The sequence below is a fragment of the Aythya fuligula genome, chromosome 2, assembly GCF_009819795.1.
Source record: "Aythya fuligula isolate bAytFul2 chromosome 2, bAytFul2.pri, whole genome shotgun sequence".
In the NCBI taxonomy this organism is placed as follows: domain Eukaryota; kingdom Metazoa; phylum Chordata; class Aves; order Anseriformes; family Anatidae; genus Aythya; species Aythya fuligula.
This window is the reverse complement of record NC_045560.1, coordinates 43,184,823-43,211,980: the sequence shown is the minus strand read 5'-3', so window position 1 is coordinate 43,211,980 and position 27,158 is coordinate 43,184,823. Positions and strand designations below refer to the sequence as shown.

The 27,158-nt window shown below is 39.2% G+C and overlaps 1 protein-coding gene across 2 annotated transcripts in view; it reads left to right on the top strand.

Annotated features, from left to right (window-relative positions):
- Positions 1-27,158, top strand: part of GADL1 (glutamate decarboxylase like 1) — a 121,999-nt gene that overhangs the window by 80,678 nt on the left and 14,163 nt on the right. For both annotated transcript variants that reach the window (XM_032183193.1, XM_032183192.1), the window contains exons 13-14: positions 3,161-3,212; positions 6,247-6,336. In XM_032183193.1, coding sequence (XP_032039084.1) covers positions 3,161-3,212; positions 6,247-6,336 — 142 coding nt within the window. The remainder of the gene's footprint in view (positions 1-3,160; positions 3,213-6,246; positions 6,337-27,158) is intronic.

Below are 27,158 nucleotides of genomic sequence, written 5' to 3'. Positions count from 1 at the left end.
TAGATTAGAAATGGAAAAAAAAAAAAAAAAAAAGTAAGAAAGAAGCAAACCCAGAAAATCCCAAATGAGCTCTGGCCTTATTCTCTATTTCTTCAAAGCCGCTCATTATTCGACAGATTATGTGTTCTTAAAATGTTCTGGTTAGATTGCACCTTGTTTTTGTTCCTGAGCATTGTAGTGGTCTGTGTCTGTACAGACTATGTAATTCATTGCACTATCAGTAGGCGAATTCAGCCTTATCAAGGTCACTGGCCAAGGTCATCTAACTGAACGTAGTGATTAATGACCTTTCTGGGATCGATATTTTCTTTGAATGTTAGGATTCAGCTTCTAAGCTGAATTTGTTTCTAAGGACAGAATGTTTTTTTTTTTTTTTCCTTGTTTGAAGAAGAAAATTAATTCTTTGTCATTATCTGATGAAGTGTATTCTTTACAGTAGCTGCATTGCTATCTGGAATTTGCGTGGACATGGGCGCTTTGCAGCTGAGACATCAGGTTTACTGGGCACTGTGCCAGGTCTCTTAACTACTCAACAGCTGTGCAGCCTTTCTCCTGTTTTGTTACAGTAGGTTTTCCTTTGATGTTGCAAAGATAGTATTTCAGTGTTCCTGAACAGAGACCTGGATTAATGCTGGAACTGGTGCATTGGCTATACAATTTGAGAGCAAGATTATTTTCCATGGATAGGCAGAGCTGCAAAGGCTTTAGGGTAATTGCAGTCATGCATTTCTGTTGCATCAAACTTTGCTTATTGGCTATTCCATCAATTTCTTCTTGGTTTAGAGGTGAATCATGTTTTCAACATGGTAGATAGCCCTAATATATTAGATGTAATTATCCACCTCTTCACTTTATGCTTCAGTATCTTCCCAGTTTTTATGCCTGATCACTCTGTTGACAACACCTACTTTTAACAGACATACATCCACGTTTGCTGCAGTTCCCCACCCCTCACTTTCTGCAAGGCTTAATCGTAGCAAATAGCACTTCTCTGTGCACTCCAGTCCTCACTGAGACTCGAGCCCTTCTGACATTCTGCAAACGTGACATGATAATAAAACTCCTCTGTCAACTGTGGAAAGATGCACAGAGTAAATTACTCCACTGCCATGAAATGGTCCTGGCAAGATAAATCATGGGTGATGGATTTTTCTAATGGCTGCCTTCTTAGGCCATTGGCAGTGTAGTTAGGAACATGATTAACGGTGTTGTGAGCTTGACCAGCATCAGATATCCTATGTCAGACAGTGGTATAAGAAAAAAGGTGCTTGTGGTAAGAGAGCAGGGTATTATGAAATGAAAAGTAGCTCTAACACACTTTAAGACCTCAAAAAAATACGTGTTCATACTTAGATCTCTTTGAAGAGTTTTTTTTGTTGCTGTTTGTTTGCTTTTTTTCAGGATTAAATTAAGAAATGGTTTGAGGGCCACTGTTTTGTGAATAGCCTGCTGATTATGATAGATGTTTTTCAACACAGACAAGAATCTTCTAATCAACAGAATGGAAGCACTGAACTTGTTTTTGCTTAAATTCACCTACAGAAGCAGGTTCCCTCCCCAGTTATATCTATCCTCCTGCATGCCTTTCAGTATGCCTTGCTTTCAACCTAAACAGTAGCTTGGGAATTAACAGCCAGGTAACAAACAACAACACAGAGTAGGATTTCAATGGTCGTGGCAGACAAGATCCAGATCATTGACTTTGCAGTGAAGAGAAACACCTCAGCAGTGCACAGTTTGGTGCAACTCATAGAGCTGTGCTGTTGGGAGCTGGCACTTTGTCACAGCAATCATTTTACGGGGACGTGTGCTAAGAGGTAATGAGTCACATGCACAATACTTGTTAATGATAAACAACGTGGCAACTCCCCATGCTCTGTTTTGAAAAAATTAGACCATCTAGGGTATTGTTTACTGCCTTCCTAGCCAACCAGTTTCTGCAGCACGTCTGCTGAATCTCAGGCTTTGTGGATACAGCTGTGCTAGTGGTGTCCCTGTGAAGGCAGATTTCAGGCATGTGAATAGTACCAAGGGGGGTTATTCTAACAGTATTTTTCTTCCTCTAGGAGTGAATAAAAGAATTATTTGTGTGATGACCAATAAGGCAGCTGCAGGCAGGGAAGTGCTGAATTAATGAAACAAAAGAGCATATTTATACAAAATCTGTAGTTTAACTGCCTCTGTTTTATTACTATTAGACAGCAATACCTTTGTGTAGAAGACTAAAATTCTGTTGACGTGGGAATGCTGTATGAGTTTGAGGTAATTTCTTTGGAGTTTTCATTGGGAAGGCTTTGAGAAGGCATGTAATTAAAAGAGCCCTAGCTATGACAAATTGTCCTCTTTGCTTCAAAAAAATGCTGGAGTGACACCTGCTAGTGGCAAAGTTGAAGTCATGTTTTAAAAAAATTGGTGCTGTTTGGATCCAAAGCTTGAATTCAAATCCATCAATCCATCTTTGTATTGAAGTTTTTTTTTTTTTTTCTTTTCTTTTTTTTTCCCCATGCTGACAGGTGAATGATACAAGAAATATTTATTTTAGTGCATTGTTAGCATAGGATGCCCAGGGATTATTGTGCATCAGCAGAGGCTCACTGAAGGGAAATGTGCACTGTTTTGTGAAGTACGGGACAAGGACAGTAGCAGGAAAACTGACGGTCTTTTGAAGTACGTGGAAACTTAAGTTCTGGGCCAAGATCCTGGTGACAATGGTAATAGTGCAAGAAATGTCAGGGTGACCATGAAATAAGATGGCAGCACAGCATCAGCACTTGAGGAAAAGAGATTGAGGAATTAATTTGTAGAGAACAGCATCAATAGAAATTTGCATCAGGAAAGTTCACAGCCTGATGTAAATAGGATCAATTTGTGCCATGTGGCTCCACTGAAAATCTGTGCCTGAGGACAGAATTTGGCCTCTTCTCAGTACTCCTTGGCTGGTTGTTGCCTTTATTTGTTTCCAGGAGCTGATAGCTACTGTATTTTCACAGCAGGTAGAAATGAGGTTTAACTCTGTGGTTTCTTCAAGTCGGGCGGGGAAATAAAATAAAATAATAATTAAAAAAAAAAAAAAGATGTTTATGTATTTAAGGCCTTTTCTGTTGTTGCCTCTAAGTATTGTATTGTTCAATGTCATAAAACCCTGTGTTTTTAATTACAGATATCTAGTGGAGGAAATTAAGAAAAGAGAGGGATTCCAGCTTCTTCTGGAGGTAAGTGAAAATGGAATTTAACATTTTTTTTGCCTGTTGTTTGTCTTTGTTCTTTTTAGCCAAATGCCATTTCGTATTTGAAGTGTGTAACTTAATAAGTTGTGATGCACAGATGTGCTTGGACACATAGTATGTTCTGTATTCCCTACCACCAGTCTACCCATTTTCATAGATAGCTTCTGGGCCTGTATTGCCTTAGGGTGTATAAATGGAGCATTTTCCTGTGAAAGAGAAGAGTCTGATTGCAAAAAGGCAGTGCCTGCCAGGCTTACAGATGAGACTGAGTGCTGGAAGAATAATCAGAATATCTTGATCCTAAAATGAACTTTTCATCATTGAAGTCCATATTTTTTCCTTAATTCTATTTCTACATCCATCTTCCTAAAAACTACCAAAAATAGGTAGTTTTCACCCATCTTTGCTAAACCTGTCAGCTTTTTTCTCTTATGATGGTCTTGCTTAGGAGAGAGTGAGCAGGGCTAAAGATCTCAATTTTTTCTCCTATCCCCAGCTCTTTGGTAAGTGAGGTTAATATCTTGAGAGGCACTGAAAAGATCTGTCATTTTTAGAACATATAAGTATGTGAAAGACAGCTGGGTGAGTACCATGGGGAGGAAGAGAGCTCATGGAGAACAACAAATGTAATGATGAACCAAATTTCCAAATTTGGTTTACATTTGTTGATCCAATAAGCATTCCAGGTTAGGCTGGAATTAATATGAAATTTAAAAACTATTTTATACCACTTGTAAAACTTTTCTGTTTACCTTTGAAAACTGTTAATTTGGAAGTGCATACTGGGAAACTTTACATGAAGGGTGCTGGTAGCAACATATGATGGGCAAATGATGACACAACATATGATGAGTAAAGTGGCAAGTTCATTAAAAAGATAACCCTTCTCTGTTGTGTAGAGCTTAGTGTAGAGGGTAGATCCACCTTAGGTGTGAAAGATGTTGGTGAGAGCAGAGGTTGTTGTTTGGTTCCTGCAGGAAAAGGACACATGGATTGAGAATGGGATTGGGAAGAGTGCGATAGTATGGGCTATGAGAGGGAGGTTAAGAAGAAATTTTCAGGAGTACAGGAGGACAAGCAGTGAGAATTTAAAGAAAGACTGCTGGTAGGCAGCTAGGCCCCGTTAAGTGAGTCCTTTATGAAAGGAAGTTGGACTTCGGACAAGAAGCTTGGAAGATGATCCTCAGATACATGCAGTGAAAGTCCTGTAGCGAGGACTCCTCTACAGCCTGGAAATGCCAGTTGTGTGTCTGTCATCTTGAACTCTTCTGTGGTATAATTGCTTACCTGCTTGGATAAGAGCTGTGAGAAGATGACAAGTAATCGTGAAGCGTGGCTGGGGGTAGTTATTTCTTTCTGGGATGAATGGTATTTTCAGAGGGGGATGAAGTTATCTGATGTGTGAAAGGAAACTGAGACAATCAAGGAGGCAATATGATAATATATGCCATCTGCTTAGTCCTGCCATCTGATTTTAAACAGCTTTAAAATAAACCCTCCAACAGTCAACTAGTGCTTGCATTCATGAGGAAATCGCTGCCTTTTCAGGGTCCGTGTTTGTGTGTACTCAATGCATGCTCTTTGGGGAAAGAAATGGGACTTTAAGCACTGAGCTTTATTTCATTCAATGACAGCAGGTGGCAGGTTTGCAGTTCTGTTCCAGCTGACAACGATATTCTCCTTGATGATTAAATTGTATTTAATGCATTCTTTGAAGTGAGGCGGAAAATGATATGAGCAGTTCTCAGTGCCCTTTCATGAAAGAGCATGTCTCAGCTGGTGGGCTCTCCTCATTCAGGAACTGCCTCAATTGTAAGAGCAGCCGCAGTCACAGTGGGGCAACGAGATGGTGTGACCCAGCTATCAAGCTGCCTTTTAACTTCTTTTTTTTTGTTTGTTCAGCCATACTAATGAGGATGGTGTGTGTGTTGGGGGGTAGGGGCGTGTTAGTTTATAATCCATGTTGTAATTTAGACCCTAGGTAAATATACTGCATTGAAAACAAGGTAGGTCAACATTAACTGAGTGTTGTTATGGGTAGTATTGGGTGGGACTGGAAAATACATCTATTCATCATGCTCTTGCTATCTGTACAGGTAAAAAAATAAAATATAATTTGTTCCAAATTAGCAGGAAATGTAGGCAGATCCTGGATTGGTCTGCTGGAACATTTTCTCAATCATGTACAAAATAGAAACCTCATAAAACAAAATGCTTTATTTTATAATGCATGATGAACATCCATTCTGCTTGTCAGGAGGCTTGCAGCTAAATCTCTGCTGAGTTTAAAGGCAAATTTGCCCAGGAGGGAAGCAGAGATGTGGAGTCTTTGCTCAAAAGGCCTGCTTAGTTATTGGACAAGATATTTTCAGGCATGTATCATACAAAGCATCCTGAGATTCTTAAAACATGAGATCTGAGAAGGCCAGCACTAACTCCAGAACTACATAGCGGGCTGTATGATATAAAAGGAGAGTAGTCATTCAGTAGAAAAAATGACTAGGTGTGCAAACATTAAATAGTACCAAAAATAATGAGTTTGTGTGTTTTGTGTAAAATGCATCACAGGAAATTTCCATTCTGAAAAGAATATGAAAATTTCCCTTCTGAAAAGGAAATGTATTTTTCTCTTTCAACTTCCTTCAGTTTTGAAATCCAAGTTAGCTCTCAATGCCTCTCTTACACTTCTTCTTATTTTTTTTTTATTTTTTATTTTTTATTTTTTTTTTAATTTTATTAACCAAGACAAAAGAAGAAATAAAGAAGGAACCCCAGCAGGCTTCCTCTTCCTTCCTTCCTTCCAACAGGGGGGAGATAAGTGGACAATGTTAAAAGTGTTTCTTGTTTCAGAAAAGGGAAACAAAATGTGTGTTGGAGAAGGAAGTCTTGATTAAAAAGGTGTAAACTCCTTCTGTCCCCCTGATCCCTCAAATAAAGCACAACTTGCCGATGAGCTGCAATATATATCTCTCTCTCATTTTGTTATATTTCATAAGCAATCACTTCTTCTCTTGTTTAGCCGGAGTATGCAAATGTTTGCTTTTGGTACATTCCACCGAGTTTAAGAAAAATGGAGGATGGACCTGAATTTTGGCAGAAACTACATGAGGTGAGTGTCACATGAACGGTGTTATCTGTAGCTTACTGATCTATCTATGTAAGAATGTGAAATAGCCCCTGGCTTTTCCAGACATTAACCTATCAGTGAAATGGTGATTTATTCCTCAAATAGATGTTACTAGGATTTTTAAGTTTGTTCCCTATTTAGACAAAGCAAATTATTCTTTTTCTACATGCAAAAAGATGCACACATTTCCAAGTATTCCGCTTACTATCAAAGCTGTTAGCAGATGGCAGAACTGAGAGAAGATGAACAGTCTTGTCTGCATCTCTTGTCTAGACAGAGTATTCATTACCTATTGCAGACACTTAACATTGTCCTTGGAACTTGTCTTGCATTACTGTAGAAAAGGCAGGTGAGGAAATGCTTAAGAATACATTTCTGATGTTAAACAACCTGTAAATGAATACAGAAATACAATGGGAAAAACTTCAGTGATGAGCATTTTGGTAACTCTGCCTGCCATTCATATACATCTTGGAACAAAGTAGCAGTGAAATTTTGAAGTAACAAACTGGGAATAAGTTGTTAAGAATTAATTAGGAAACAATAGACACTGGTATTAATTAAGCTAATTGCTTGCTCCTCCCTGTAGCAACTTCAGTATTCTGCATTATTTTTTCCCCTGGAATTTCTTACTAGAAATTTAAACTAGAACATAGATATATGTATACCATAGACAGACAAAACATGCATACTTCCTATAGAGGCTGCTTTTCTTCCAGCAGCTTTTCCTTCACAGGAATTACTTCAATTTATAGTTGATGCTGTTGTCTTTTTGGGGTGAGGTCTTCCTTAAACCTGTCTGTGTTGTTTTGGAAAGTATATTTAACCCTTGCAGTTCAAAGTTGTTCATAACCACAGTGTACATTCACTACATTTTCACAAAACATGAATGGATTGTGATCCTTTCATATAGGGCTTACCTTCCTTTTGTTAGAGTGGAAGGCATATATATACATATCTCCTGTACCCGTGAGGATTTGGAAAGGGTGCAATGGGAAGGCATAGAAGAAATAATGCTGCACCTACCACCTTTGATTTATGTATGCAAGTGAGAGGACTGAGGAGGGAATGGGTGAGGCACAATGAAAGTCTTTGAGCACATAAATTGTGTGTGATTGAGTGGATTTTTGAGTTCCTGATTCCTTGCTGGTGCTTCCAGTCAGAGGGTGGGGAATAGATGCCTAACTTTATTATATGTACTGATACAGACATTTTCCTAGCAGGTGTTTTGTGAGGGAGAGATTGTGTGCAGATTTTCCCAAGAACTGAGCACCACTGCAGATCTCAAACATTCTTTTCATTGGCAAGGTGACATATTCTTGATTCTTAGTGCCTCTGATGAAGCACTAAGAAAATAAATAAAATTATAATTATTTATATCCTCTCTCTATATATAATTATTTATATCCTAAATTATAACCTATTTCTCTCTCCCTCCCCAAACTACCCCACAAAAACAAACAAACAAAAATTAAAACAAATGAACAAAACCCAACCAACCAAAACAAAACAGAGCAGAACTCCTTAGCAAAGCAAGACAATGCATGGCACAAATTTCTCTCCTGGGATGATGAGATGGCAAGAGAGGAAATAAATGAAGAGTGCTAGTTGCATTGATTTAGGCACTGCTAGGAATTTGTTGGACATCACAGAACTGAGCTTGTTACAGAACTAGAGGATGTTATTTCACCTCCATCATACTTGGCAGAGACAGGTCTGGGGTTGCTTTGCTTTTTGGATGCTAGGGTCCAGTTTGGGGCACAACATGCATCAGTGAGCAGAGAAGATGACAGCACTGGGTTGTACAAAATAGGGATGACTTGACTTTTCTAGCTAATGTCAATTTGTTCTGTAAGATTGCTGTTGCAAACACCATAGTCATTATATTAATATTACATTAATCAGTACAGATACATAGGCATGAAGGAATGTACCCTTACTAGCAATGTGTAAGTGATTAGAAGATGCAGCCTGGAGATATTTTTGCATCGTGCCATCAGCAGGCAGATGAAGATGTGTACAGTTTCCTGACTGCAAGTGCTTCCTGAATCTTCCCACTTTCACAAAAATGAGCGTTAAATACTTTAGTTCACAACCTGTCTTTCCACACAACATTTTTTAACAATTTTTCCGTTTATCCAGAAATCAATCTTCCTTTTTTGTTGACCTGTATATCTGACAATAATTAAGGAAACGTATGTCTTAAAACTCCCTTGAGCAAATGATTGATTTTGTTAAACTGATTGTTCAGCAATATTTTTTAGAATAACATGCTGTCATCGAAGGTTAGTTAAGTGAGCTTTAGTGCCAGTGAAATTTGATAAACCAATATCTCTGATCCTCAGCTTTCTGAAGAATTTGCATAGTCCTATGCAAAGTAACCCTGAAGGTTTTCTGCTGTTCTGGCTCTTCTCCAGATTTCATGGCCCACTTTATGTGGAAATGTCAGGGCTGACTGGATGACTGGATCACAGTGTGATACCTGATTCTGATGTCAAGTCTTCTAGCTGTCCTACATAAACTGTGTCTATCTGAAGGTGATTTTTTTTTTCTTTTTGGTGTTTTTTTTTTTTTTTTTTTTGCTTCTTTTCCTTAAATGAGGGGGCCTTGGACTTTAGGTCTGCCCTCTTCAGAGTCTCCATCATGTAAAATGGAAAGGTGATGGGAAAGAGTGGCATGGACAATTTGCAACAGCCACAAGCTGGTCATGTGAGTCACCACCTAAACACTTTAGAGAACGAGAAACAATATGGTGTTGGCAAAGTAACAACCAGTACAAATGGTACATTATCCTGTTACCCAGTGAAACAGGAAATTCTGTGCACAACTGTGGTCTTACAGCATTTTCATTGCTTGGAATTACAGCAGCAGTTAGCGGTACAGTGAAGCTGGTTCTTTTTTTACAGTACAGCAAGGCACTGGAGGCAGGTGGTCCGAGATAGTTCATACCCTGAATATTTTGCAGTACTCTGTATGTAGCACGATGTAACCCTTGCAATGCAAAGTGTCTTTCAATGTCATTGCTTATAAGTGAAGAGGGATTTCTTCTTGTAGAAACCATATGAATGGCACTCTGTGGTAATTGGGGAACTACTGTTTAATTCAGCTAGACATATTTGTAAGTGTGGTTGTTTTGTCGTTGCAAAATCGAGGCAGTTACTGCTGACCTGGAACGACATAATTCATGGATGAAGGAACCAGACTTGGAATTGCTTTGTTAGTGCTCTATGTGCCCCCTAGTGGTGTTTTTTGCTCCTTTCCCCTTTATGAAGCGCGGTAAGATTTACTTTGTTTACTGCTGAGGACAATCAACGTGTCACTTAGTCACAGTGAGATAAGCATAACTGGAAATTATAAACCAGAAGTGGAAGTGAGAGAAGTAAAAATTTTCAGCCCAGACAATTCCAATATTCATATTTTATCCATAATTGCAAATACTTTTGCATATTCCTACTTATAACAATCTTCTCTTCAAAAATTCAAAGGTTCAGAAATTCATCTCATGCTGGAATGTCTCCAGGTGATGCAGAACCAGATGATTATTAGTAATACTGTCTCTGAAAGGCTTTCTGGAGGCATGGGGTGTGCTAGGGCACAAGAAGAGTTTGGAGGGATAAGTCTGGAACTATTGCCATCCTATTGCTAACCCAGCCAGCCAGCCATGCGTTATATGTTCTGGATCAGCGTGTAGTCTGCTCAAACTCATTGTGGTCTAGAGGATTAAGAAGGAGATGCAGAAGTAGCTCTCTTTAACAGAGCCCCCTTCTACTGAGCCTACTGGAGCCTGGCCTTGCCAAAAAGTTGGAGCACAAAAGTAGGTAGACTGCTGCATGTTAAATATTGCTCAGAAAAGAAAGCTAGTAGTACTTATTGCCAGGTATTGAAGTTCTCAAAATGGGGGTTAAAAAACTTTTAGTAGGTTCGTGGTCCATCTTTTACACTTCACTAAACTGTACCTACTCTGTAGTTCTAAACAACACATATTGGAATATTGGTTTTCCAATGCTTCAGGAAAGCTTTTGTACATTGTTGTTAATTTCAATTACTCAAAATTCTAGCATCTCAGTCTTGATTTTTTTTTTTTAATGTTTATTTTTGGCCCTTTTTTGGATTTTTGGCCAAAGAATGCAAAACTTATTGGTAACGTTAGAAGGCTCAGGATACAACTTCATAATGAGACCTCTATAGCTTAGAATGTCATTTTGGCCCCTCCCCTCTTCCACTCAGTAAAAGGTAACGTCCCCCCTCTTAAGAATATGATGTCTGCTAACTGAAGGTATATTTGTAAAATAGCCTGTCACGCTGACTGGTGTTTTGATACATTTATATAATGAGAGGTTTCATATCAAAGCAGTAATATAAGGAGGTTGAAGTGGTGTTGCCTTGGCAACCTCTGAATCTTGTGGTCTTTGTGGTATAAATCAAACACTAATCAAGGACCCGATTCAATATTCTCTATATATTCAAAATATCTATTGACTATGGTAATAGGTTTGAATGGGAAGGGAAAACAACACCTTCAACAAATTGCATTAATAAAGTTTGCCCTCAATATATTGTAACAGCTAGAGAAAAATGGCATAGATTATAACCATGGCATTAAATGCAGAGGGCCCAGTTTGATGCACAAGAAAGGTTCCTAAAATGTCACTGCAGCTATATTTCCACTTAAGATTGTATTCAAGATGTTGTCAGTAAAATGCCTGGCATCCTTGCATAAAATACTTTGTGTTATTTTTACATTTGAACAACAAAATACTTAACTATTTTAATGTGTGTTAAAAGTGTAGTATATGAAACCTGTTGCTATGAATTATTCTCACATGAGTAATTGTTATGGTAACAAGTATCCTTACTGATTCTAACTTCTAGCTCTCCTTGACACGAGTTTCTTTGGAGAGCCACATCAAATGACAGGGAAATCAATGGTAAAATTTACACAGAAGTATATGGGAGTTAAATTGGCTAAATCATTGTGACTGACAGCTCTGGAGGTGTTCATCAGTCATTTGTGAATACTGTCTGCTGATCTAATTGTTTCTGATCCCTTGTGTTTTCTTGTTGCGTTGAACTAACGTAATCATATAGAAATGCATTTGGACAAGAATAGAGAGAAAAAGAATGGGTCAAGGTGTTTTTGTTTGTTTGTTTGTTTTTCCAAACGTATGTGAAGAGATGGTACCATGACTTTTTTGCCTTCTCTCAAAGCCACCTACAAATCTGTTGTGAACTTCAAGAAAAAAGACTCTACAAGTAAAAGAGATTGCTTTGGCAGGTTTAGAGGTCTAAAAAGAAATACCTTCCAAGGGGATGGATGATCATCTCAAAGAACCAGATGGGGATCTTCCAGAGAGGTTGTCTGAGGAATCTTGGTTTGTAAGGGAAATCTTCAGAGTCAAAAATTCCAGCTTCATCCTCTTTGACTTGAGGCAGATACTCAACAAGGAGGTGGCACAGCTTCCCTCCAGCTTCAGCACAGAGGAAGTCCCAGATCATGACTCAAGCAACCTAAAGTCAAATCCACCCTTTGGAAAGAGTTGTCTCTCCTCATTATTTGAGAGAGGAAATTTAGAGATGCCAGGATCCCAGAATGGATGCCTTAATTCATAGACACAAATAAGGAGAATGCAGTACTAAGTCTTGAGTATGTGGCCTTAAAACAGACCTTCATTTCACCAGCCCTTGAAGAGAAGAGCTGCAAAATTTCCTAACTCAATGGGCCCAACTGAATTCTCTATTTTATGTTCAGGGGAGGCAGAATGGCAGCATTCTTGGAGAGGTGAGAGCAAGAGGCCCAGCTGAGGCAGGGCTGCAGGCAAGTACCACAGGGAGAGAGGTGCAGTAAGCCCTGAAACCACAAAATGAGTAATACAGTAATAAGCAGGACTTATGTTGTAGTATGACTATTTCTCAGGAGAGAATGGTGCTCAGAAAATCAATAATAAAATGTCACTTGTTAAAGTAACAACATCTCTTATTTTGCAATTAATTGTACATAATATGCAGTAGTAGATGAATAAAATCTTTGTAGTTTAGCTGCATATAAATTATTGTTATTGTTAAGCAGAGAGATTTAGGCTCTGATAAATGAGAAGAAACAATGCAATGGGCTGTAATAGTACAGGCAAATTATAGCACTGTATTCGTACCTTGTTAATGAGGGATTTGCACACTTCCCTTTTCATATGTATTTTCTGCAGTTTTATATGACTCAGCAGTACAAAAGTATTTGCAGCTGTTAATTAAAGAAGAGATTTAGCATGACTTTGTTTTAAGTGTCTCATCTGTAGATATGAATTGCAAGAACATAAAAATATTATGCCTTTAAAAATGTATTAATTCAAAATATAATACTTTGTTTTCTGACTGGCAATCTGCACATACCTGGAGTTTATGACTTTGCTCCATGTTATATTTATTCATGCTTGAGTACTGAAGTAGTAGCACTAGAGTAAGGGGCCAGATTCACTGCTAAAGTCTCTTATCAGTAGAATTAGGGATCAATACTTTTAATATTAACAGTGCCGATCTCATGTTAGACCTGGATGCTCGCTGCACTCCAGTATGTATATTACTTTGGTGGAATTGTACGCCTGCTTAACTTTCAGTCTCCATGCAATGGTTTGGGAGACTGTTGACCAGCTCTCAAACTTGCTCTTCGTGATGTTGGCTGGCATATTTGGAAATAGAAAGAAGGTATATTTGTGTGAATGCACTGTATCCTACAGTAGAGGTAATAAGACAAGGAACGATGCGAACTGCTTCCAGCCTGTGCTTTCTGCAGTAGTACTAAGTGGTATTTCAGTAATTCATGATGTGGCATTTGTAGAGATTTCTGTTACAGAAATCTTTACTTTTTTTTTTTTTTTTTTTTTTTTTTTTTTTTTTTTTTTTTAGGTCAGAGAAAACTTTTCATTGAGATAAATAGGCAAGAATCAATATCAGTAAAAGAGTTGATAATTACCTTCCAATTCATTTCACCCATCCAATTTCTGTCCTTTGGATAGCTGGCTGTTTCTTTTCTATCCCCTCAGTCCCTTCCTAGACTTGTAATACCAGGTTATAGCTGGAACTGATGATATTTACATTCTATCCAGCAACAATAACATATCTGGCAACAAAGCATTTCTACTGTAAGAAGACTGTTACACAGCTTCTGAAACTACCCCTCAATTCTCAGAACAAAGAAAAGAAACCCAAATGGCTTTGCTGCTGTACTGTTTACCAGATGAGAGTGCAGGGCAACTTTTGTCAGAGACTTAACGTTGAGCTGTGCATGTTCAGGGCCCACTGGGGACTGAAGTCTATTGATCCCTAGTGCTCAGCCTACAAATACGATCGAAGCTGTGGGGAAGGAGTCTGCTGCAGCTCCATCTGTTGCATTCAGGCTGAACAAGGATTTCCTCTTCCCCAAGCCACCTGCAGAGCAAGATTGCTCAGATCTCCAGAGGTGAAGTAGATTTCACACTAGTCGTTTTCTTGCTTGAAATTCTTTAAAGGATAATGGAGGGTCCGATCATTTCTCTGTGTGATAATACACATAATGACATGAAATGAAGCGGGGGTGAGGGGGAATGGACAAAGTGGAGAAAAATATTGTGAGGAAATAAAATTGTGAGACTGACAGATCCAAAGCAAAGAACCCAGTCTTTCAAGGAGATCAGTGCAGGATGTATTTTCATCACAGTATGTAAGGCTGTGTAGCTAACTCAAATGCTAGGAGCAGTATAGCCGTGTAAGTATGGCGCTTAGTTAAGGTTAAAACTATCTCACTAGGAGTAGTTAGCTAACAGGGCTGTTCTTTCTGGACCCAAGCAAATCACCCCACCTATAGTGGGGTATGTTTTGTGTAGATGTACTCCCTTCTTACAGAGGAACCACAAGTTCAAAAGTGATGTTGGGTTATGTTGTCATAACCTTTAAATCTATGGTTTATTCTTTGAGAAAAATGTAGTATGACTTTTTAGCCTATTTACAGTCAAATATTTTCCATTCTGAGATTTGCTTATAGCTGTAGCAAACTGCTCTACTCTTGATATATTTTGTTGGCTTCCACTAGTGCATCCACACAAGTTCCAAACTTCTCCACTGCCCTAATTTTTCATGCTATCTTACTAAAACCTAGGGGTCTTCTAGCTTTCCATTCAGATACAGAAAACAAACAAGTAGATTTCAAACACTTGCATTGTTAAAAGCTTTGCATACAATAAATCTTTCTGTTTACACGTAGAAAACATCTAAAGAGGCTCATTTTCAAACTGAGATCACAGAAGCAAAGGGCAAGGGGATTCACCGGGACTGCAATCTCCACTACACTTCATTGCCAGATTCAATTGGTAGAATGGTGCTAAAGCACAGCATAGACTCTTACTATTTCTGTGTGAAACAGTAGTATTTAATACAGCAATATTTAATTTATATCACTTTCAAATAGATACCACATGGAGCAGTGGAAGTCTTGTAGCCTTTGTTAGAAGTCTCGCTGATTACAGAATGAACAGGATTGGAAAATTAAACTCAATTTCTTAAAAAAAAATATATATATATATTTTTTTTATTTTTTTTTTTTGGGGGGGGGAGGGGGATTAAATGGAAGTTGGCACAGTTCAAACAAATTAAGTAGGCAGGTGGTGACATACCTTAGAAAATTGTCCTTTCCACATTTGTGAAGAATTGAAAAAATATCTAAGATATCTAAGTGCTTCTAATTTGGAGATAATGGTCATCATGATTACACTAGGGTAAAACTGAAGCGTTGAAATGGTTCATGAATGACCAAGGTAGAAAAGAAAAATAATGATCATTCCTGTGAACGTAAGAACAAAGAATAATTTAATATTCTCTATTACAGCTAGCTGGTCCTTAAGCTAGTATGCAGAATAGCTAATCTGAAAACTAATTCAACCTTGTAATGTTTTTTATAAGCAAATGTTAAACAACTTTAAGAGGATAGGAAGCCAAAGGGAATTTAGACTAAATCTCTCCTGCTAGTTAAGCCTTGTTGCATATTTGAAAGGCAGGTAAATTAATGATGAATTATCAATATGGTACAGATAAATAAGGGAAAAAAAGGTATGGATGTAAGAATTTCTAGCATCTGTGCATTTCTTTGCACTAAGAGCACTCCAACACGTTATCCTTATTTGTATCTCCTGTCGTTTCAGAATAGCATAATAAAAATAAACACTTTATATTTTGAGTCATGCTGCCACACAGAACAATATCGCATTTTTGTTCATTACTGCTGTAGAAATGAAAAATTACATATTTCGTAATGCAATACTACGAGACTTTTCAGAATCATTCTCATGCACATTTTGAATATAAATGTGTGTGCACACTCATGCATATATATGTTTATGATTGTGTATATATTTACATATTGGGATCATCTAAAAACCATTCTTGAAAAGGGGAAGGATAAAATAAGGCATAGTATTGAATTAAGTGTATTTTTAGAAAAACTTGTTAATGTAATCATACAATCATAGAATAGTCGAAGTAGGAAGGGACTTTTAGAGGCCATTTGGTCCAACCCCACTGCTCAAGTAGGGACACCTAGGGCCAGTTGCCCAGAAGATTTTGGAGATCTCCAAAGAGGGAGACTCCACAACCTCTCTGGGCAATCTTTGTCAGTGCTATCACCTTCACAGTAAATGAGATGAAGTGTTTCCTGATGTTCAGAAAGAACCTCTTGTGTTGCAGTTTGTGCCCATTCCCTCTTGTCCTTGCACTGGGCACCACTGAAAAGAGCCTGGTTCCATCTCTGCACCCTTCCTTCAGGTATTTATATACCTCGTAAGGTCCCTCCTGAGCCTTCTCTTCTTTTGGTTAAACAGTCCCAGCTCTCCCTTCATGAGGTTCTTGTCAGCCAATTTCTCCAGCCTTTGGAGGTTAAAAAAAAAATCTGTTGTCTGCATGTTCCAATTTCTGTTAAACATGGTCAACATTTTTGGTATTTTAAGTCTTTGTTGGCTACCTTTGTAAAAACAAACAATAACAAAAACCCAACACAAAAGCAAATACCTCCTCATCCCTTGCAAATATACACTTTCTGATACATGGTAACCTTTAAATCTATGGTTTATTCTTTGAGAAAAATGTAGTATGACTTTTTAGCCTATTTACAGTCAAATATTTTCCATTCTGAGATTTGCTTATAGCTGTAGCAAACTGCTCTACTCTTGATATATTTTGTTGGCTTCCACTAGTGCATCCACATTCCGGACTGTGCTACTTGTTTGCCCAAACAACACGTATTTTCCTCTGCTTAATAAGACTAATTACTCTTCCTTTCCTTTGCTTCCTTTTGGAATTAGAACATATTGACTAATATTTTAAATGGCCTTTTGTGCTTGCCTGTGAAGAGAACTGCTTTTAATAAGAAAGCTGAACTTGAAGACATTTAACACAGTTAATTTAGTTCTGGTTAACCCTATTGACTATGTTCTTAAAAAGCAGCACTCTGTTCCTACATATCTGTGCACCACTTCATTATGCTCTCTCAGTGCCATATGCACATTAATAACCAATGATGGAAGAAAAAAAAGTTTGAGTTACAGGCTGAACTCCAAACTACAGCTTTTCTGAAAGTGTCATAGATCACGTTTAATAGCCTGTGGATCAAAATGAAACCCAATATACATCACAGGGGAACTCAATAATTGAAGCATCCCAGGAATGTCTAAGTACTGGAGTCCTGAGGTCACTGGAAGCTTCATTCTGTGCTCAGTTTTTACCTGAATAAGCACTGTCCCCTCTCCCCGTCATCTTTTCTTTCTGTAGCAAATGGTAATCATATTTTAATGCACTTAAATGATTTTACATGGCATTTTGGAGGACAATGAACTCTCTTGTCTTCCCCTTCCTCCTCCTTTTATTTCTGTCAAATGAGAAAAACAGTCATTCAGAGGTATTGGCATTTCTGAGTCTTCGGTACACGTGAATTGCAGCTTTCTGTGCTAGGTGGCTGCAGAATGGTCCCACAAGGGCACTGAACATGGGCTCTGGGTCTGTGAAGCTGATCTGCACACCAGTTCTGAATTCACTCCTTTCGGGGGCTCTCCAAAGCATCCAAACTGGTCCCTTGGTGCTGTGAACGCAGTAATTTGCAACCCTGGGGCTGCACAGGTGGTACTGCGTGGGTAGGGGGGAGCACGCTTAGGTTTGTCTCAGGAAAGCAGCAGTTACAGAAGGGTTTTATAGACTCTGTGGTTTACATAGGGGATAAATTTCATTCCTATGTGAAAGGTGGAAGGAAGGTTGAATTTCACAGCATCCTACTGACATAAAAACTAGGAATGTAACCATAAAAAGCCTGGCCAATCTGAGGCCCTTGGGCCTTTCTTGAGTTGTGTTCACAGGGCTCCAGTACCAGGACTGTACCATATGACTGTAGCAGAGCTGGGCTGGTGCAGGGTGTGCTGGTTTGTCCTGAGCCCTAGGGCCCTTAGAGGTAGCGACACAGCCATGCAGCCCAGGCCAGTCCCATCCTGCCATAGGCACCGGTGCTCCCCAAGGAGCTGTTATTTCACCTTATGCATTTTAACTGCTCCTAGAGCTGGCCTTCCTGCAGCTGTCTGCTCTGTGGTTCCCCAACTCTGCGAGGATTTTGGAGAGCTGCTCAGAGGACCCAAGGTTCTGTCTTTTCTGATATATGGTGGGACTTTGAACTCAGTGGGGTTGATGACTGATGAATGCAAATAAGGGAATAACAGATGATTTTTAGGTGAACACTTCCAGTGAACATTCTGGGAATGATGAGATGATTGTCCAGCAGAGCCTCTGGTTTGATACATGATCATTATATATATATTCCCTATTCTTGCTAATACTTGCTATTCCAGCACTGTAGGATTTATGTAGGATAAAAGTAATGCCTGTCCCTCTCACTGAGAATCTCACTGAGAGTGAAAACAAAGAAGGCAGCTAAGCAAAAACTATTTTTGGCAATTGTTTCAGTGCCAATGAATTTCTTAGTTTTGCACTCAGCAAACTGCAGTGTTCTATGGAAACCACCAGCTCTTGGTTTGCACCTTGTCAGTGCAGCCTCTCCCTCTGCAAGGGCGTGGTAACAGGAGATTTTCCGAATGCTTTCAATATTTTATGAAGGTCCTTGAATATCAGAAGTTGCAGGCGGGCTAATGACAATCTCATGAATGAATAATGACTGCCAGTGTGGTCTGTTGGTCACGGCTTTTTAGACAAACCCTTTCTACGCTACACAATAAAGTTTCCTCTAGTTACAAATCTTTCTAGTAGCATTGTTGCCATTCTGCCCTGCCAGCTGGTGCCTGCTGTGGTATCTGAATGAACAAAGAGTTTTCTAGCATTCTGTTGTTTTTGGCGTGTTTAATAAATAACAGCAATGAATTGGCTCTAGTGCAATAATAGTGATTACAAGATTAATAGTACAGTGATTTTTCTGGTCACTTTATAGGGAATTGGACGGAAGGAAAATATAATCTGAATTCCATCCATAGTTAATGGACCCCTGCAGCATGACCTGATATGTTTTTGATGGAAAACTAGATAAGATACCTTTTTGCCTAGTCAGCCAGAAAACAGCAGCTGCTTAACCGTAAAAGCCTTTATTTTACTTCAGAATTAAAGGCAGACTTCTGCTGTAGTCTGAAGCCTGGGCAGCAGTTTCAGCACTGTCTTAACCTATTTGGAGAAATATTTTATTGTATTTGTTATGTCAGGTATAAGCGGGGAGCTCCTGTGATGTATGGGCACTAGGGCATATGCAGCATTTTTGGAAAAGAATGACAGATATCCCAGGGTTGCAAATGTCTGATCAAAGGGTTGTCAATGGTTGTTTTGGGGTACAGGAGAAACATTTATGGCTTTACACTTCTGCGCATGCTGGGCAGCTTGTGTAGATTTTGTGAAAGTGCAGCAGTGCATGGAAATGTTCTTGCTTTGTCCCTCTTAGTCCAGATGATGCATTTTTTGGAGGGGCACCAGAGCAGGAGTACAGGTACTGTAGAGGAAAGCATGTTCTCTGCCAAGGAAGAGCAATGAAGTTGTGTTTTCACTGCCATTCCCGTCTCTTTTCGCTTTCCTACACCTTCTGCAGCATCAGTTCTTTATCACTACAGCGTTTGTGTTCTTGCCCTCTGAATGGACATCTCTTTCTATGCTGGGAGACACTCGTGTCTGGACAAGGGATGTCCAGAGATCTGTAGAAAGACATCAGCTGGCTTTACCTTTTTTCCTTGAAAGTACGCTTCAACTGTGCTTGTGCTGGACAGGAATGTATGAGCCCTTATTTATTGAGCTTTATATTCCAGCATATGAATTATGAAACTAAATGAAAAGCTACAGGTGATTTGAACCTAGCCATGGAACTGAAGCCTACAGTCAAAAAGAATGGAAGGATAAAAGCAACTACTTGGCTTCCTCTTTGTTTTGGGGACTTCTCTCTGGGAAGCCCCTTGACTTTCTACAAGGACATCTTCCTGAAGGGCATCTATTTTTGACTAGAAAAAATCAAGGAATGGCAAAACTGCCATTTTCCTTGGCACCTCCTTTCAACGGTCAGTTAGCCTTTCTGTATAAAAGGAGATTGGGAAGGGATGAAAAAATACCTTTACAAAATAAAATAGCCTTCCCTAGTCTGTTCGTCCATCCTCACATACTCACAAATTTTCATCAAGTCACCACTCGCTCTTATTTATAAGCTAAATAGGTTCAATCTTTAAGCCTTCATTGGCCATTGAATCACTTCTGTGGATGTCATCAACATCCTTCCAGTTTATCATTATCATAAAAAAATACAAATAAACATCTGAACTCTGTATTGTTGCCAGTACCTGAGTGTCTGATACAGCATGTGGGGGAAAAACTGCCTCCTTAATACTTATGTACTTGTTCATAGCAATCACAGATCATACTAACTTCTTTCTTCTGCTTTTCTTTGGGAGATCGAGCTGATGAAGCTTTGCAAAATACATACAAAGTAATGACGAATACTGAAATGAGACCTTTTTTACATGTGTGTTTTTGTATACATGACTATTTCAGGAACAAAAGAATTTGTGTAGACACTTTTAATTTCTCCTCCCCACCCCCCCGTTGGGTCAGGGAGAGTAATGAGTGGTCCTGGGATCTGGGGATCCATGTTTAAGGTCAGCCCCAACCAGTTTAAAGTGTCCAGATATATGACCTAATTACAAAACTTTGTTGTTTGTCTTTTGGAACTTTTAAGAGCTGATTTGGGGTGTGACGTAGAATGAAAAGAATTGCTGAGAACTCAGTTCTCAGTTTCTTGTCAGGAAGGATTCTTGGTTTCTGATAGGTGACCTGGAAGTCCATATAAATTTTGATATTTTTTTTTGTTGACTACTACAGTTTTCAGAGTCATTATCTTTAAGATAGTCATCTGTTCTTAGCTGAGTCTATTTTTTTTTTTTTCTCCCCGTAATGCATAGCTTACCTTTTGGCTATATTAAAAAGCTGTCATTAGAGTGGATTTGAGCACACCATGGCTGTGCAATTGCCTGTCTGCCTGTTTTCTTCATTTACGAGCCTCTTGCTCATGAATAGTATCAGCTGTCATTTATTGACTTCCAGAAAATTAACAATACGGATTAGCATCAAGACTAATCTCGATCTCTGTGGAGCCTCACTAGCAACTGCGTTTGATTAATGCTCTATTTGCTGCATGTGGAGATCTGCTAGTTACTCAAATCTTGCTTAGTTTTACTTTATTACTGTTATGTAGTCCTTTTTTTTTTTTCTTTTTCTTTTTCTTTTTTTCTTTTTCCTGGGTGCTGTTGCTGTGTGGATTTTTCCTGCTATTTTTCATCTAAATGGCTTTTGTAAGGCTTTCTTATTAGTGCTTTGTGTGAGTAACTCATTGAGAAACTTGTAATATCAGCAAAATAGTGAAGGCAGGCTGACCCCAAAAATGGCGTTCAGCAAAGATATAAATGTAACTAAACACAAAAGGCTGAGTTTAAAATTTGTTTATGTCAATTTTAAAATAACTATATATTTGTACCCTCTAGTTCATTATAAATTAAATTAGGGATAAATGTTTCCTTTGTTTTACTTTGTCCCTCTCTTTGCTGCTTCTAATCCTGGTGCTTGTATTCTGAAATTTTCTTATTACCCCAAAATGTATGCAAAGATTCAGCTTTTTTCAGTTTTGGGTACAAGCCATCCAGGCCTGTGGATCTGAAAATTTGCCCTTACTAGGTGTTTAACATCCCAATAGCTGCTAATGGCTTGGAAAGTTCATCAGCTTTGTGGGAATCCTTCATTCTGCTCCCTCCCTGCAGAAATGAAAAGCTTATTGAACACTTCTGCCTCGTCTACAGTTTTAACGATTAACCATGGCTTGGGCTTCGCTCATCCCTAACATACATACTTACCTACTTAAGATGTTTCTTCTTTTCTTAATCCCGTCAATCAAAGATTCCTTTTTCTTCTGATAAATTTTCTCCATGTCACATTTGTATTGATTGCTATCTGATCCGTTTCCCCTTTTCAACTTGTTAAATATTGCTTTGCTGTCTTTGCTTTGCCAATGAACCAGGATGGACTTTTAGATAAAGCTGTCTTCTTTCTTGATTGAAAGATTGCAGCTTTTGCCCTTCTAATCTCTTTTAAAAGAGCTGTAAGCTTTCATCTATTTTCTACCTGAAATTCTCTGGAAATTAAGACTTTTGAAAGGCCCTCTTTGATTGGGAGCATTCTTTTCTTTTGCCTGCACTGTGCCAGGATGTGATCAGTTCACAGAGGCTGATTTTTAGACCAGTGACAGTATCTCTGTGCCCCAGCGTGGTTGAAAATGAAGATGTAACATACTGGGTGTGCTCCACACCCTTGCTGGTGAGTTGGGACAGGATGCAGTGCTGTATAAAACTTGCTTGTGGACCTTGCTGGGGACAGTCTGGTTGTGCTGGGTCAGCGTGAGTGACAGTGGGATGTGGGAAATGGGGAGCCAAGGGAAGGCACGGTCAGTGCTGGGTACTGCGTATCTTAGGCACTTGAATAATGCCAGGGTTCATTTAATTACATGCATTTCTCCACAGAGACTCAGTAAGAAGTGTCTATCCTCGTGAATCGGGTTCATTTTCACAATCAATGGTAGCTACAAAGTAGTTGTGTTGACCTGGAAGATTTGTTGCCCAAGCTGCCAAAGCACTCTGCAAGAATTGTTTTGGGGTTGGTGGTTAGGACCTGGCTGTAGGACTGGTACTGTGTACCCTACTCTGGAACCCATATACTGAAAATATTTAGTGCAGGTAGCTGTGCCTGAGCTCAGAGCTCAAGCTTTCTGACCCAGCTGAGTGGGGAGCTACCCATGCATTTGGGGATTGCGTCTTGAACACTTATTTCCAATAGCTAGTTTTAAGCCATCGCTAGCAGTAAGCCAAGGCGACCATCGGGGGGCACCAGAACAACAGTAATATGTTTGAACTGCTAATTAGTGCACACACTGCTAATGTCTGTTTGGTGCACTCAGGAAAGGAAAAACAACAACTATGTTTGAGGAGAGGAGGAAATATCTTCCAGTTCTTAAATCAACATAATTTCCATAGTGATACTGCCAGCTCTGCTTTGAAGGCACGGACTGTTAGAGTGAACTACAGCAAGCATGATTTATCTCCTGCTTCCCAGGCAGCACGAGCTTTTTCTTCTTTCTCTCCTTCTCCCTCCCTCCCTTATTTTCTCCCTTCTTTCTTTCTTTTTCTTTATTTTAATCCTTTGTATAAAAATACATATTTCTTACAAGGTTTAGAGTTAGAAAGTAGATATTTTGAATAATCATCTCTGAGAGGTCAGTGTCTAATAAAAACATGAAACAGTGCTTGTAAAGATTTTACAGTTCTCTGCTTCCCAGGCATTTGAATTGTGCTCTGCGAGGTCTGAATCCCACGATGAGGCAGTACAGTTTTAACAGCAGTTGAATGCTGAGTGACAGTTCAGCTGATGCTCTGAATTTGAGACTCCATCTATATGGATTTTGGCGTGGACAGATACTGTGTAACAGTGGCTGGATGCTGCAGGGAAGTCACGGTGTCAAAGTGTCTTTGTCTGCTCCTTAACCTGACCTCACAAGGACGATGAGGAGCATGCCTGCCTTTTAGTGTGGGGAAGAGCAGTACTTTTCCTGTGAAAAAAGAAGGCTGTTCTGTAGGCAAAGACTTCTTGCAAGTGTGTCTTATGTAACATCCTGAGATTCCTCCTGGTAATCTTTGATGAAATATTGCATGATTATTATTTAATTCTGAAGGTGTGACCCTGTTTCAATAAAGACATGTCTTTTTTTTGTTTTGTTTTGATTTTGCCTTTTAAAGTTCCTCAGTAAAGGTACCAAGTTCCTGTGTGTTAAGTCACAGCATGCTTTCTGAAAGACAAGACTACTAGCCAAGATCTGACCTTGCTTGGCTGGTGCTATTGGAAAAATTGTCCAGGTTTTCCTCACTGTCCAGTTGCCTTACAGATTTACCAGTCTTGAGGTAGCGTCCATTTTGCGTGACTCAGTGTTGAGCCCACAATTACTCACAATATGGGTTTTATCCGTAGCAACACATAGTCTGTTTTTGTAAGTGAAGAATTTTGCAAATAATATTTCTGACAGTCTTGATAAAAAAAAAACAGATGACAATGACACAGATGTAACATTTAGATACTGAGACTTGAAAAGGTTTCTGGTGTGAAACCATGTTGCTTTTTCTCAGTAAGTAGTTTGGCTTGAAGAAAGATCTTCACCGTGCAGATCTTGCCTTTATATCTCTTGACCATCACAGCACCACCGTGTAGAAAACAGTGTCATTATGCAATATCTGGCTTTCATCAGGCAGCTCAGGATGCCTGGAAATTTCTGCGTTCTCAAACTCACTAAGCCTATCTCAGGTCTTCTAAAAATGATGAAAAGAACTGTTAATCCCTCTCCTGTTTACCTTGAAATCAGTCTCTCCCTGAATTTGTGCAGTTCCTCACTTTCTGCACTAGATGGTGATCAAAAGCAACCCATGCCGGGTTCTGCCTTGGCCTCCTGTCAGTTGACAGAGGATAATGAAAGTACATGAGACTGACCATTTTTCCTGCCAGCTTTTAAAGTTTTTCTCTGTCCCCGAGTAATTAATCTTTTTGGCAGAATCCTCTTAAAGTGGAAGTGAAAGTCTTTAGTGGCATTGCTAAGGTCTAATATCATATTGAACCTGTGATTTTTAAATTACTTGATAAACACATAGGAAGCATTTTTTGCCATTGTCATCACCAAATATTCATAAAATATCCTGTAACTTCAAGCTAGGATTAGTGGTGTTTATATAGTGCAGAAAGTCAAATATGCCAGTTTTCAGAATAGTTGCTACAGACCCAAACCCAGTTGCTGAATGTAAAAATTGAGTCCCGGTGCTTAGTACAAGGTAGTAACAGGGAAGGGGGAGCACTGCTCTGAAAATGTGCTTACAGATTTTTATAAGGTTAAAAACAAACTAAAGAGAATCCATCTCTGTACTTCCCACTCCAAAATTATAAAAACTGCACTAGTCCTGTACCTTGGGAATAGTGCTGGCTTCAAAGGGAAAAAATGCAAGATGTATTTTGCATTATGTAACTGGAAAAATGAAGTCCTCTGAAGAAAATCAGTCCAAAAATGCTCATTTTACAAAAAAAAAAAAAAAAAAGAAGAGTAATTTTGGTATTGGAGTCTGGTAGATGGATTTAGACAGATTAGAGACCTGGGAAAGGCTAGTACAATAGCGCTTAGAGTGATGGTTTGTAGAAAATATCAAAGGTGCAGTGTTTAAGTAGTAGGAGGATGTGCACTGCACTGGACTTCTGTGATCTGTACAGTAGACAAACAGTTGAAAGAAGGAGGGTGTCAGATAATAAGTCTTAATAGCTGGGAGGGTTTTTTTTTTGTCTTGTGCTTATCTCTTTAAGTAAAGCAGCAACAGCATGACTCAGGGTTAGTTACTCTGATGCATGCATCCTTCCTCTGGTGGGATTAAAGCTGGTTGAACCAGCCCTCTTCTGCTCCAGCTCGGAGACAGTCCCATGGGGGGTGGCTATGGCAAAAGATACAGTGCTGTGGGAAGGTGAACTACTGATGCACAGTGTATGGCTTAAATTAGGCATTGAGAATCCTCTGTTCCTCTTACTGAGCAGGACACACACACTCAGTCCTGAGGTCTTGTCCCAGGAGCTGGATAAAGAGGTCTCCCGTGGTCAATAACCTCAAGTTTAATATTTGCAACTCTTTGTCACTGCTACAAGGCAGTGAAGACACAGATGATCAGCCGATAGGAAGCTGGAGAGCAATAAATAAGTATCTACTCACAGGCGATTGTAGGGTTAAAAAAAGAGCAAAAGGAAATTTGATGCAGCTACAACATGTTTTACACTGGTGATGTGTGTAGCAATGAGGAAACGCATGGCAAAGCCAGATTCCAGACAACTGAGTTGATGATATGATTCATACACTTACTTTTTAACTCAGCACTCAGCCTGATTATAATGAGAATCATCTGAGGGAAGTAAAATAACAACAGTTTGAAGCTTGTAGGAGGACAGTAGCCTGCAGCCATGCTAGATGCAGAGCACCATGTCAATTGCTCTGCAGCATGTTGGAGAAATGGAGGTTATGCTGTGAACTAGATGGAGGTTTTTCTTTGCCTTGTGTTTTTGTGTTTGTGTTTTTTTTTTTTTTTTTTTTTTTTTTTTTTTTTTTTTTTTTTTCAAGGAGTCCTCTGTAAGTCTGACTTTTGTTCTGAATTGGTCCTCCATGGCTGCATGGATGTACTTGTATGCATGTAATATATGCAAGCAGATAGCCTGTGTATACATGAAAACTGGATCGTTGCATGTACACACAGCCAGCTTGGCAGCTGTGCACCAAAGGGATTTGCATGCACTCAACTTACAAAAACTGGCTCTGAATGTATGAAGGGAAGTAACGTCAAGAGAGTCGAGGCACACCCTTAGTATGGTATTAGCACGTATTCTCACAACTGTTCTTGGTTAAAGATGGTTCTCCCTCAATCAGAATCAGAACTGCAAATCTCATATTGTCTCATTCTGTACATTTTAAGTTTCTGAGCTCAGCGACCTTACAATACAATATGATAATGAGGTAAAAGCCTATGCGAATTTTATCCTAGTCTGAAGTTCTCCATTTCGTTTGTGGCAGATGAAGATTCCCACATACATTTAAAAGGCAGAGTTTTCTAATGATCAGTATGCATGTGTGGGACCAACGGGACACTTCTGGGATCAAATGCAAATGAGTTCTTTTTTTATAGGAAATGATTCAAAGCACATGTCCCTGCAGTTTCAGTGAAAATTGTCACCCGTCAATTGCCAATGACAGAAAAGACTTCAGAGCAGTAGCAATGCAGTGCAGTGTCAGAAAATGGCTGAATCCAGGTGCCCTAGGAACTCAGGGGGATTTCACCTTTTCTAGCCTGATAGGTATGAGGCTACTGTGGTTCTCTGTCCCTGGGTCCTTAGAGTACACGTACTCACGTACTCATTTCAATATGAATACAGACTGTGAAAGCAGGACCTCACAATCCTTCTAACTTTTGGGGTACACATACACACACAAAATACACGGCTGGCCACACAGATAAAGACAAAGAGCAGCGTCTTTACCGGCATCCAAACATTTATAGCAATCATACAAACATGAACAGTATGAACCACCCAATTCTCTTTAGCTGATCAGGACTCAAATCTAGTGGGATAAATACATGCATATTATGGTCGCTCTGGTCGCTGGTCTTAGGTCTTGAGTCCATCCAGTTGCTGGTACCTGGATCTGCAAACCCTGCAGGTTG